This window comes from Gymnogyps californianus, chromosome 9 (genome assembly GCF_018139145.2).
Source record: "Gymnogyps californianus isolate 813 chromosome 9, ASM1813914v2, whole genome shotgun sequence".
Taxonomy (NCBI): domain Eukaryota; kingdom Metazoa; phylum Chordata; class Aves; order Accipitriformes; family Cathartidae; genus Gymnogyps; species Gymnogyps californianus.
This window is the reverse complement of record NC_059479.1, coordinates 3,159,983-3,174,624: the sequence shown is the minus strand read 5'-3', so window position 1 is coordinate 3,174,624 and position 14,642 is coordinate 3,159,983. Positions and strand designations below refer to the sequence as shown.

The window sequence follows — 14,642 nt, the reverse complement described above, 5'->3', positions numbered from 1 at the left end:
CAAAGTGTCTATTCCCACTGCTATTAAAAAACAAGGGGGGGGGGGAAGAAAAAGATTTAGGTGCTCAGAATCAGAGCAGTCTACATATATCATCATATTATATCAGGTATAGTTTATAATTACTTCCTCTTAGAGGAAGATAATATCTGATTACACATGAAGGTGGAGGGAAAATAATAAAGGCAACCTTGAAGAGATTTCAATTAAAATCCTCTTATAAGGGCTGAAGAGAAGTTAAGATACAAACTATAAGGTTCTAGCCTGTCTCCACAGTGGGCCAAAGCCAGGATCCCAAGTGTGAACATTCGGCTTGGAGAGAACTGCAATATGTGTCATAATTCTGAAGAGGATTTTAATAGCTTTTTAAAGTTCTTTTCTATTTTTAATATTGCTCTTCTATTGAAAACTTTCTAAAAATGCACTGGCCACAGGAAACGAGAAAATGGTAGTAATTATAAACAGGCCACAGCCAAACAAATGCAAATATGTCAACTTACATTCCAAACGAACTCTTCTAGTTTGTGCTTTGTTTATAAAACGACAGAGGCTACATAAAATTTTTTTACTCAATTATAGAATTAAAAATGAACTATTTTTGATTTTTATAGATTAATGTAATTTTCAGAATGCTGAAATCTTTAGAGTTTCATGAGCTCCTTTTAGAAAAGAATGATAAATAATTAAGTTCATGATAAATTATTCCAATGAGAACCTTAATGACAAAACCATTAAATACCAAGATCTATTAGAGAACACTCTGCAGTCATTACTACTAGGCGATGATAAAATGCTCTTAGGAATTTGGACATGTTATTATAAATTGTATTACTAAAAATATCTTTGAAAAAATAGAAGTCATTACAGTAGATTAAAAATCTTAGTTGAAAACCAGTCCTTGAGACAGATTTTGAAATTTATTCTTAAAGAATCAGTCTTTAATAGCAATTACTAACTTCTAGCTATGGTAAGATGTATTCAGCAAAAGAGTATTTTGCTCCTTTAAGATTTTTAGCATATACATTCAGTTAATCAGATTCTACAATATGGGTTAAGATATTTCACTCAGTAATGAAAGTTAACATTAAAATTAGACTAATGAAGGAAAAAAAAGACTAATGTGATACTTTTTTTATTTTCCTGAATAAAAAAAATTGGAGCAATTGGGATAGCCATTACATTCAAATCAACAAATTCAGAAGGACATTATTATGTCATCTTTGCACAGCATAGTAAAGCTCTAGTCATGGTACACTGTTCTTTGCTAAACATATTTGCATATTGAAATACAGTGTGCTATTTTTTATCTCTTTATAAACTGGGCCTACAAAACCTAGAATGTGGAAAGCCACACGCCTGCTGTAGTCTTACTTCATAACTCAAAGAACATACAAAATAGTCAGGGGCCAGCAATGAGAATTGCTACCACAGTGATACACACAGAGTTTGTCAAAAGATTAGAATCACAGAAACTTTGATATTTACTGGCTTAAAATGACTGACTTGTAGTTTTAACCAAAAAAATTTTTTTTCAATTCAGATGCTAAATATGGAAGAAACCTAGAAGAATGCAAAACAACTCACTGAAAATGGTAAGAGGCAGGCAGAAGTTTAAGATTTTGGTGGTTTACACTTAGGATTGCTCTAATCAATAATTTTTATTGGTTTGTACATCCTCAGTGTGGAAAGGAGGGCTCCAGGAAAAAATTGTGTACTACTGTCTATGTTAAAGGATTTGTTAGTTTTCTCATAGAAAGTACAAGCCAGATAATTAGTGGAAACTGCAAAATATAGTAACTTTAAAAATAATAGTTCCAAAAGTATTAATCCCTACAATATTAGATTTCTTTACCATAAAAGTATAATGATTTAAATATCCACAATGCTGTAGTAATTTTTTATACCTAATCCTGATAATTTTGTAGCTGGGACTGCATAACTAGTATGTTCAGAAAAACATAACTCACTTTCATTAGCCAACAGTAAACTAGTTTGTTTCCTAGTTCTCCAATATCTTCTTTAGAGTCTCCCTATATCGACTTTGTTCCTTCTCATTTAGAAGATCTAGATTTGTATGAATGGGATTCAGAATGCTTACTGTCAGCAATAGGGATTTTGGCATTTTTGTAAATCCAAACTCTGTTCATGCTGGACAAACGCTTTTTCTCCTTTTTTAAAATAAAGGCTACCTGGCCCATGATGACTCACTGATGATCTGTATGAAAAACAAACTAATAAAAAAAATTCTTAATGTTACAGACACACACACAAAAAGACTGAAGAAAACATAAACCAGTGCATTTGTGGATAACTGCACAGGCATTAAGTGCATGATACATTCATCTATTAAAAGGAACTGAAAAAATAGCTGGACTGTTGAACATGATGGTGCTTATCAAAGGAGTCCAGTAGCCAAAACCACCACAAGAGTTATTCACCTCCATGCCAATTCCTTCAAAACACATTATACGTATTTGTTATGGTACAAATTTAGAAGACACAGCTCGGACAGAGGAACTAGGAGTGCATAGTGGATAGAATACCTATATTCCTTTCTTTGCTTTTCCTGAAAATTCTGGGATAAAGCAGAAGTGTGGTTCCTCAGTTCCTTCACTGCCTTATCAAACCCTAAACATCTATCAGGACTCTGAAGAATGAAAAAGTTCTAAGAAATACAAAAATACAGAGTGCACCTCACAGAAAGCAGGTAGGTTACACCTTAATTTGTTTGCGAGACTTGCATATTCTACTCACTAAATCAGATGCCAGCTTTAATTTTAGCTAGGATGGAGAGAGACAGAGCATTAACTAAACAGGACTTTAAGAACAACCTTGATAAGCATTTAACCTGGAAATCAATCGCACAGAATATTTTCTAAATATTTAGAACGTACTATATTGCACACCACCTGAAAACAAGTAATTCTGCTTTGACTGCAGTAACCCTTACATGAACCAGGACAGATGTTTCCCCCCAAGGCTCTTCAAATACATAATCAAAGCCATCTGGATACTTACTTGAACCTCAAGAGTATGACCCCTCTTCATATTTGCATTTAAAAAAAAAAAAAAAAAAAGGCTTGTGTAAACTCAACTTTTTGTTAAGGAAACGGACTATCATCCTTTCGTATTTTAAGTCTATAATTCACTTTGCCTCATTAGGGAATTAATCAAGGGAATTGGTTTGATTAACATGGAAATCAGAAATTATTATTAGACAAAAATGTGCTGGAAGATCATAAGACTACTTTCTGTCACTGAATGGGAAGCTCGTCATTAACACCTGTAGCTGATTCACTCTTCTTATTAATATTGTAACTGTTACTAACAAAATTGATGATGGAAAAACGAAAGTTCTCCCATTATTTTACATAGTTATTTTCATGAACTAATGGAGAAATATAGCAAGATTCCTAGAAGATGCAAGATCTGCTACTGGAAGACATGCATTACTAAGCCTTTTTGAAATGCAGAATCCTGAGAATAAGTAACATATGGCAATTTGTTTGGAAACAGAATGACATCTTTTGGGGGAAGAAGTTGTAATTCTCATGACATCTTTTGTCTTTCCTTTTCCTACTTGTATTTCACAACACACTGTGTGCTGAAACACAGATGGTGTGACCTGGCACTACGTTTACAGATTTACCTCCATCTAAAATGAGCTCTCATTAAGACTCAAATTTACAATTCAACAAACATACACCTAGGATATTAATTCAATAAATATCTTAACACCAGTAAATTAGTGCTGAAATTATTTCATTGTGCCAGGGCTCTTGACACACTTAATTTAAAGTATGTAATTTGACAATGAACAGTGTGAAAGGGTATTAGGCTGCTGATCACGTATTTAGAATCACAGAATAGTTTGGGTTGGAAGGGACCTTCAAAGGTCATCTAGTCCAACCCCCCTGCAATGGGCAGGGACAGCTTCAATTAGATCAGGTTGCTCAGAGCCCTGTCCAACCTGACCTTGAATGTTTCCAGGGATGGGGCACCTACCACCTCTCTCGGGAACCTGTTCTAGTGTTTCACCACCCTCATCGTAAAAAAATTCTTCCTTATATCTAGTCTAAATCTTCCCTCTTTTAGTTTAAAACCATTACCCTTTGTCCTATCGCAACAGACCCTCCTAAAAAGTTTGTCCCCATCTTTCTTACAAGCCCCCTTTAAGTGTTGAAACCATAGCATCCATCATTCCAAATAACCACCTTATCAAGTATGAAAATGCAACCACATTAGTTAAAACCAACAGCTATTTAGAGATAACATAACAAACATGTTACACAACAAAGCAAAGGTGTTAGAACTGAAAGAGCCCTTCTAGGCTACTACATCCATTTGTCTACTCTTCTACATAGCTGCAGGCAACTATAACGCAATCATTTTCATCAGTTCTTCAAACACCATCCTAGACAGACCTCTTAAATTCTACCACAGATTTACTTACAGATGTTTGTATGGATGCTTGCTCTTGCACAACATTGTTTTTTACCTTAAAGAGTTCTTTCTCTTTCTGGTCTTTATAGCCTCTGTCTCTTAAGAAAGAGGAATTCTGTCTCAGACCTAGCTGCCTGGGTTAACCAAATTGAAATCCTTAAAAAAATCCTCTTCATATGAGACAGATGATACATTATCTTTTTTACCCATTACTTTTTTTTAATGTTCATATGTAACTCCACACCTTTGATGACTGTAAATGACCCAAACATCACACAGTATTTCAGACAAGATATTACCAATGTCAAGACAATGGCATTAAAACTCTGTTTCTCCTGGAAACTTGTTCCTGATTAATTCCGAGTTCATCTTTGCCATTTTCAGTCACATCACCTCTATGGCGCTCAGTTGATTTGGGATTAATTACTACATTCTGACTTCTGGAGTCTTGCCAGTTGCTCCTGAGTAATATCTAGCTTTCAACAGGAATTACTAAAAGCATTATTATTGCTCTCTGTCCTATTAAATGACCTTCAGATTCTAATCCTCAAAAAAAAGTTTTCAGTTTTCTGAAAAGTCAGTTTTCCCTAGTTTATCAAACACTTTTTTATACAGAAGTAGATCAAATATTTTACAGACGGTCAGACAGCTAGATCAATACTTGTTTGGATCTGCAATATTTCTGTTGTCTGAAAAATTATCAAAGGTAGAACATTAACACAATTTAATTTTCATAAGTTTATGCTGCATTTCACCTAACATGCCATTTTCCTTCGTGTCTTTAGTTATCCTTTTGTCGTGTCCTCTCTAAGTCACCTACAAAATGTTGCGAAGTATTGACTAGTAAGTTTTGCCTTCTTACATTTCCCCAGCATACAATGTTATCCTAAAGCAGACAGTTCATTAAAAATCCTTACATAGGGACTTGTAATTGAAAATTTCAGTCTCTTCAGTAAAGTGGGATGTAGATGATTTGGCATTAAATTATCCAACTTTGTTTCCATCCTGAATATGTATATACCTATATATTTGTTATGACTGGTTTTCTTCTCTTTGTTCTATGTTTGATACTATCCTTGTTACGGAAAGTTGAAAGAAACAAGTGTTTCTTGGCTAGTGACTATCTTAGCTTTAGTTTTACCCTATTTTCACTGCATGACAGTCCCAATTCTCTGACTAAAGAATCATGTCCCATATATAAAACAACTTAAAAAAAAAAATGACAATATGAAATTTACTATTTCAACTAGCAGCAGAAAATATACTATCCACGGAACCTAAGGTGTAATTATTAATTTTGCAAACAAATAAATGTACAGTGGCATATTCAGCACTTCTGTATAATTTTATAAGGGAGGAAGTAAAAATCTACAAGGCACTGGCAGAACTAGTACCTGTTGTTACTGTAGAGAAAAAAAAAAGAGTGGCACTAATTTAGAATGTATAACTTATTTTAAAAGTTTCTTATGCTATTTTATTAAAATCTAATGAGCAAGAAGAACAAGCAGAAAAGCAAATAAGGAAATTGGATTATGATTAAATGATCTTAACAGCCAGTGGTGAATCGCCTGATTTAATTAATTTCTTGCTTAAAGTACTATTATTTTTTCTTTGATCTTTATAATTGTATTGCAGAGTGTTCCTTGGTTAGACCAGATTCCACGTAGTAAGTCTTTTATTTTTAACTCTTTCAACTGTTGCATTATTTAATTTGTAAGTTGCTTTCCTTTGATACTTTCTGAACTCTTTTTTTTTTTTAAAACTCTCAACTACATTTAAAAGTTATTTGAAAAGTAAATTAAAACAAGTGGTCTTGTTTTGTTAATATTTTTAATATATTTGTATATGGTTTCAGGGGAAAAAAAAAGCGTATGAATATAGCTACCTCCTAGCTATCTGATATTTCTTTCTTAATACAGATAATGCTTTATATAAAATGAGTGTACTAATTGTAGGTAATAAGGATAATTTTGAAAACATACAACCAAAATACTCTAGTTACATCAATCCCCAAATGCTTAACTCCACACATCCAGCAATTCAATGGGACTGACACTGTCAGCATTCTTAATCCTCTGCTATAGCTATACAACCCCAGAGAAGTGCCTCCAGGATTAGAAATGCTGTTATCTGTGCTGACTCCACTCGAATGCGGGGACAGTACAACTATTTGCAAGCCTACATCTTCTTAAACCTGTTTAAAAGGTTACTCCTCTCGCAGTTTCAAAACAGATAATAATTCTTCTCTTAAAATGGACTTCCTGATGGAAACAGTCAAACTTACATTGAAATTACAGGTTTTGTTTTTAAAGGAAAAAAATCAAAAAGTGTCCTCTTAGTTTCATTTTCCCTATGTATGAATGAAAAATGAACACAAACCTTTTAAAAAGAGTAAACAGCTAGCTGGTAATGGCTACATTAATGTAGTCTCATTTGTACTATTTTAGCACAGGAGTGCTGCCCTACCCATTAATGAATGCTTTCACTGGACAGCTCTGTAACTCAATGTTAAATATGCAAAGTATTACAGTTGGGAATTTAAAGAGGTTGTTGAGGAGGGTCATGCATTAGGATGACAAACTGGAAGTGCTCAAATTATCTAGCTTACCAAAAAAAAAGGGAAGAGGTAATTTGATTGCATCCTGAAAATACCTAAATGAGAAACCTGCTCTCCAATCTAATAGATAAAAATATATCAAGATCAAAGAACTGGAAGCTTGTGCCAGACAAATGTAGACTACAAATAAAATGACTATTTTTTTCCCCAGCAATGAGAATAATTAACTACTGGAAGAATTTATTACAGGTTGTGGGAACATCAATGAAAGTTTTAAAACTCAAATTATCTTATTAAATGAGCGAATATGAATTTATCTAGAAAATACATTGGCCTAGTTCAGTCAAAATCAGATTAAATGATGCCAGTAGTCAGTTATAGGATTGGAATCTATTAAAAGAGATTCATACTTTCTCTAATCAGGGAAGTATTTTCACTAGTAGCAATACAAAATAACTATATCCAATCATCTTCAGAACAGATTCTTTCAAAACACATTGTGTTGAATGGGATTTATATTTGATAGACTACCAAAATGCTACAGAAACTTCAATCGTAAGAAAATGTCTTTGTTAGGACAATAAAGATAAAATCTGTTGGATGCAGAATCTCTGAAGCATACAAATATCTGAAGAAAGTATATTTCTGCATCTTTACATTATATAACTTAAGCTGTGTATACATTTTATGAAAGCATGGAGCCTCCCTTACCAATGAACAGGTAAAAGCAGGAATAAGAAATAACACTAACCCCTATACTTTTATCACCTAGGCTTTTAATGCTTTAAGTAGAGTCTCTATGGAAATGAGACTCTAACATGAGACTGGAGACCATGGATTTCACCGGATAGATATATTGTAAATAATATTTTAACTATCTATCTTGAAAATTCTGTGACAACCCAGGAAGTATTTACGATACTAAATGTAATAATTTGCCTGTTCACAGGGCAGTGCTAAATGCTTCATATGAAATAAATTGAACAGAATTATACATTAGAGAATTAAAGAAACACTCCACTTCTTTCAGCTCCAGAACAAGGTAAAGGGAAAATGCAAGCCATCATAACTGGTTGTAAATCAATGAAACTTTTGCTGCAATTTTATTTTAGAGGGAATGAAGAAGTGACATTGAGAGAGAGAGAGAAAAGAAGCATTTAATCTCCAGTCCAGAAATCAAACTAATGGTAGAAATGGCACTACCAACTACCAGGCAAGAAAAACGGCTGGAGAACATTGTGAGAGAAGTGAGAAGTACAAAGCAGCTGAACAAGCACACTTTAGCTAGATATAATTTCAAACTGCCTTGTATATTTCTCTTTTACAATTTTACTTCTACTAGCACTTCCTTTTGCTAAACTGTGGAGTCAAAGGCTGGCATGAGGAAATGTTGGGTTCTAGTGAGGACTTTGTGCAGGCACAAATCCATGCTGCTCTACTTGGTGAGCAAGACAGTTTACAGCTCTGGAAAACCTGTAAGACCACCACAGATAGGGAAGCCTTTGTTTTGTAAGGTTACTCAACAGCCCCCCCCAGTCATTAATTTCAAATGGGTTACACCTCATTTTATGAGCTGGTCTTACTAGTATTAAAATATTGATTACATGGAAATTTAATGAGCTGTTGCCTTTGAATTATTGTAGTCCACTAATGGAAATGACGGTAATTATAAGCATGATATTGATCATCACAACTTGTGATAACTTGGGTGAAGAAGAAACACAGCTAAGTGTAGTTTGCAGCAAGACGTACCAGAAGTGACTTAAAGGGCACACCTGAAGGCCAAAGGGATACTTAAAACATTCAAACTTGCAATCCATGAGGGGAGGAGGGTTGGACATACACCTCTGAAACACGCAAACACTCAATATTGCTGTCTGACTTTCCAAAGTCACAGTGAAGACAGAATGAGACTTTCCCAGCCATTTCAAAGGAAGAATAAATTTCCAAAAGAAACAGCTTGCCCTTTATCTCTTTTCTTAGCTTGTTATGAACTTCAGAATAAATAATTAATAGTGGCTTTTTTATAAGAAAGGTATTTTATGCCACTTGACTCACAGTTGGTACTGTGCCCTTAGCTGGAAAGGGATTACAAGTATCAAACACCTTGGGCCTGTTGTAATAACACACACGGAAAGAGTTCCTATCCAGAAAGCCAATTCTTGAGTAGTTGAATGAGGGGATTTCACCTATGGGAGTAAAGATTAAATCAGGTCTGTCACTTGAAGAGTATGTTTGATGGAGAAAGCCAGTCTAATCCATATTTCAACTTGTAACTATGACAACTCATAAAGCCTCTCTAATATAGATAAGAGCTGCATGTTGCATTAACATTTAAAGTGTAAATGAATAAGTTATACTTCTTTTCAACAGAAAATATTTGCTCTCTAATCATAAGATTTTAATAGTCAGACTTTCATATTTCCACCTCACACAAATGACAGACAGAAAGAGATTTCTTAATTTTGCTGCTGCTGTGTTTGGAGATGGGGTTCAGCAAGACAAAGTTAAATGGCTAAATTATAAGCACTTTAGGAAGTTATCATCGTCATTGTCACAATGCTACTCATGCCTAATAAATAATAAATACATGTGTTCCTTTCACCTGTAGTCCCAGTTACACTGCTTCCATTCTTCTGCAACATACAATTTTATTTTTTTTAAAAGGGACAGTCCCTAAGACTTAAGATAGTACTGGGACAACATTTGACTGCTTTTTTTTCCAGTAATCATCAACAATGGAACTAACATCAGTTATAAGGCAGCAGCTTGTGTCATCAAAAAATATGAAGAAAAATATAATCATTCAACCTTGGATGAGGCTCTGATAGGCTTTTAGATAGGCACTCTGACAGGCTTTTAGAGCTCAATTACAAATAATTTAATCTAAAAAATAAATAAATTATTAATTCTTCAGTGAAGTCACGTGTGTTTTAAGTCAGGATACAATTCTATCAATGCTCAGAAACATATTATTCCTGCATTTCTACATAAAATGAAATGTAGTTTTGTATACATACAGTACACAATACAGCAAAGAGCTGTGAAAGAAATGCAATGGTAGGCACATTTAAATGTACACAAATCATGTACTGCAATACCTTAGGCTCAGCATACACTTCTGCATACACATGCTTATGTGATTTTAAACAGATTAATAGTTTCACTAACTTTATAAAACTGCTCATCTGCTTAAAAATAAATCTGCATGCAAGAATGCACAAAAGCAAAATCTGACAGATTCCTATCAACATGTTAATCGTCTTTATGCTTCCTCCCCCCCCCCCCCCCAGATTCAGAATATATGGCTGTTACAGCACTTCTGCATTTTCAATCTGAATCCTGTATTAAACAGAATGCAAAATCCTGTTTAAGAGAGAAAGTTAAACTAGCTGGCATATCCATAGTGAGACGTCTAAGAACTTCAATGAAATATTCTGGGATCTCCTTATATAAAGAGTATGATGTTGAACAGCAGCTGTGCAAAATGTAAATTTGGCTTAATCCTTCTGGGCTGGTTACTGACTCAACTTGTGCCTTTTCTTATTAAGCATATGCAGTGGTTATATTTTAAAAGACATAAATAATAATCTAGTTTGCAAAGTTACCTTCTAAGAATTACTACCTTTTTAGCAGTGGGAATAGGCAAAGCCTGCAGAACAGAATTTCCAAAATACTTACTACAGTTTGATGGTTGACCTGGATCACCTCATCACCAGCATGGATTTTCTTACACTGGTCAGCAGGAGACTAAGGACAAGAGATAATAATTAACTTTACATGGGGGGTGTGGAGGGGGAAGGGAAGAGCAGGAATTAAAACAATGAATGTTGAAGGAGGCAAGAAAGCTGTGACCAAAGAAGTATTATTGCTATCAAATAACAATAATTGGTCAAATTTATAAAAACTGTATTTATAAGGAGCTATGTTTTTTCTGGTTACAGACGGCAATTCGATGAAGTAATCTAGAATCTCATTTCCATTGGTGATGAACACCCTTTTTGACTGGTTGAACTATTCTAGCTTCCTTACCACTCTGTGGGGAGTATGAGCAGTTGCAATCTTGCTGAGAATACACTGAGTGAAGTTACATCCCATAGAAGTAAATCTGTTAAGTCAACAAATACTGAGCTTACTGCATGGTCAGGGGCAGGGCTGGACCAGCATGTGTGTAACAGCAAAGCAGGTCTCGCAGTCCTTTATATAGCAGTTTTACTGCTTAAGTGCACTGAAGATACTCTGCAAATACACTACAGCTCCGTCACTTCCAAGACAGTACTAGATTAACCATTTGAATACAGAAAGTGGTAATTTACAAATGGATAATGTTGGTGACAGACTAGCTCTGCAGGAGATTTTATATATATATAGACACACACACACACTATTCCATATATACCATTCACATAATTTTGGGATCACTGAGCTGAAAAACTCCCTTATCTTAAATGTAGCTTCTTCTGATCACATTAAAATGAATTAAAACCCATTGAAAAGCCACTTGAACATCATCAACTGCTGTTTAGCAAACCATTTTTAAATGCTTCAATGAAACCAGATCTTAAATCTGTAAGACAAATCTGTAAGGCATGCAGGAGACCAGCAGCCATACTCAGGAGTAGAGAATTGAGAATTCAAGGCAACTTACTTGCATTGTGCACTAGCTTACAAGAGTGTTCTACTGACACAGAGTACACCAACTTGAAATTCAAGAGAAAATAACCAGAAAAGAATTAAAGAGCTGAGACATCACCTTGAGAAATAAATCACAGTGGAAGTTAGCTATTAAGGAAGTAGACCAGCCAGGAGACTTGGACAAGGTTGAATGTTTACTCTACTTGTTAGACACGGAGTCAGAGAGAGGAGAGGACAGATTGTCCCATCTCAAACAATGCAGAAACATTTAAAGCAAAATACTCTTTGAGTAACAGTTCAAGTTCCCTGTCCAAGTAAATAGACTCCTAAGAAAGGCAGAAAAAGAGCCACTTGCAGCTACAGAGAGTAGTCTAGCTCTAATACTGTTGAAGAAGTTCCTCACAGAGAAGGAGTTATGTTGTCAAAACTTAGTTCAGTTCCTGGATGTCTTTTGGAGCCAGCCTGTAAGATAAATTCCCCGTGGCACAAGAGTCAGGTGTCAAATGTGAAGAAAGAAGAGATTCATCTGAGCTAAAGGGGACTTGCAGAAGCATATATTCATGACCTCACTGCGTACCAGTCAAGACTTCCAGGAAACAGGCAAGGGCTCTTCAGCTGGACAGCCTTCACCAACCAAGAATCCACCCATCATTTCCATCCCTCCTTTTGTGGATGGAGATGAAAAACATAAGATAAACAAATAAAAGGAACAAAGACAAGAGGAAACAATACAACAAACCCCCAAATCACCACTGGGAAAAAAATGACTGCAATCACTTTGGAATAGAATGCCAGAGACTCATCTGTGAGGAGGTCAAATCCCTCTCCGATAGTCAGCACCTGCTGACTAACCAATAGATCCTGCAGTCTACACAGCTGCTGGAGAGTAGTAGGAGACTTCATTAACTATTCAATCAGTAAGAAAAAACAAGCCAATAGGGCAAATAGCCAATATTTGACACAGTCATTCCAAGTGTGTTAGAGGTGCTATTCCAAGCATGGCTTTTACCTTGAGCCTACTGCTTGCTTACCGTTCCCAACCTTGCTCTGCCCAACCTCGCCAACATGAGCTACGTTCCAGCTCCTCACCTGCTTGATCTCTGCTTGTTCTTTCATAAGGGCTCCTGTGTCTGCTGTAGTGGGGAGTCCAGCCCTTGAGCTTAACTAGCTGGCCATTACAGCCAGACCTCAACTCCTGTCATCTGAGTCCTTCTGCACTAAAATAAACAGGATTTTACCTATGTAGTTTATAGAATGGTGTGAAGAACTACCTGGCTCCAGTGTCAATTTCTTCTTTTAGTGGAAACCTGCAGAATTTTGGCAGACTGCTCTTTTGCACAGGACTAAACATGTAACAAAGATATTTCTAGAATCTAATGTGAATACAAACTTGATCGCTTTAAACAGTGAATAAAAGGTAAGCAGGAAACTGAAGTAAGCACCACCATTCATAATGTTTAACTTCAGTTGACATTAGTTGGAAAAGCAAAGGCCTGGTTCTTTCTCTTTTTAGCTCCTTTCCTGACTTTGACGAGGCTGAGCTAATCATCATCTTTTAAAATTAAACACTGGCTCTGAGGTCAATTATCCCTTCAAAAGGAATGAAAAATCAATTTGCTGAAATACCAGAAATTAAAGGTCTTTGAAGCTGGTTTATCTGCACATGTGATTACACTTTTAGCAAAAACAAAAAAGCAACTTCTTACGGTGGTGTCTTATAAAAAAATTTTGACATGTAAAGTTTAGTCAAAATAAAAATAAAAATTCTAGTGGATGGCAATTTAGTAACTCCTCCTGTGAATTTCAATTATATAAATATTTTCCCTACAAACTGCATTATATTTCTAAAATGAATTAGAATTACAGTAAGAAAAGTAGATTAATTATAGCATAAGTAATTCAATCTATGAACAAAATCTGTTGCAACATAATCAAGATGGATCATTCATAAGTTTCAGGACCCAAGATACACATAAGACTTCTAAATGTTGCCAATGGCGTTAATATAAATAAGCAAACAGATTTTGAGTTTAATTTGCATTAGACTTGTCTTCATAAATTGTGACACACAAATCATCAGGCTTTCTGTGGGTTTGCACTGGCTGAAAACTGAGTGACAAAAACCGTATGATGCAATACTACTCAATACATATAAATCAAATAAAACAAAGTATCACATATGAAGCTTACCCATATGGGCCAGCATACCAGTGATGTATGCCAGCAAGTATTTACATCTTGGCTAGCTGCACAGTGTTAATTTTATGTTCCTTGGGTGTCAGCATAACATAATTTCAATATTAGCTTTATAAAATTTAAACTTGTAATTTATCCAGCTATACGCTGTTAAACAGATCCAAGACTGAATGAAACCAGTGTGACTAAAACACTATATGAAAAACAGAACGGATGGGTCTTATTATGAAGTCTGTCATAGTAATTAGATTGCAGCAGTTGAAGTCAATTTATTTTTTTCAATTTTATAATTATGAATTGCAAGTTAAGTAACAAGAAGGATATTTAGAAGCTACTTCATTATTCTTGTCACACTGTTTAGTTTTTCTATAATCAGTCATACTGATTTATGTGCTGCGGCATTTCTGTGTGCTTTTGGTTCAGATTTGCCTAACACTTCTGGGACTACAATAACAATGATAATTAATAGATTTTTCTTGGTCTCTTCTGTATTTTTACTACAGATGATGGAAAATATGAAAATACAATGGTGCTTAACTCCTAATACAATTCTTTCAGGAATGGTTATTTTCATAAAAGAACTTTTTATACATCCTCACACAATAGTCATTTGGATTGTTAACTAACTTGTTTCTTTAACATTGTCAAATCATCCGTCCCCTTCCGCTCATGTACCAAAATCTGTTTGCTCCTTTCCACAATTTCTCCCTTCTTAATGATAGTCCTGTCAGTAATTACTGCTAGCTTTCTGGTTTATCAATGATTATTCTATAACCTGTCTGATATTGAATATAATATTTGAAGTTATCTTTCT

The 14,642-nt window shown here is 34.9% G+C and overlaps 1 protein-coding gene across 1 annotated transcript in view; it reads right to left on the bottom strand.

Annotated features, from left to right (window-relative positions):
• LOC127019517 (connector enhancer of kinase suppressor of ras 2-like) overlaps positions 1-14,642 on the bottom strand; it is a 211,649-nt gene that overhangs the window by 71,565 nt on the left and 125,442 nt on the right. Inside the window, exon 8 of the mRNA XM_050901586.1 lies at positions 10,679-10,747. Coding sequence (XP_050757543.1) covers positions 10,679-10,747 — 69 coding nt within the window. The remainder of the gene's footprint in view (positions 1-10,678; positions 10,748-14,642) is intronic.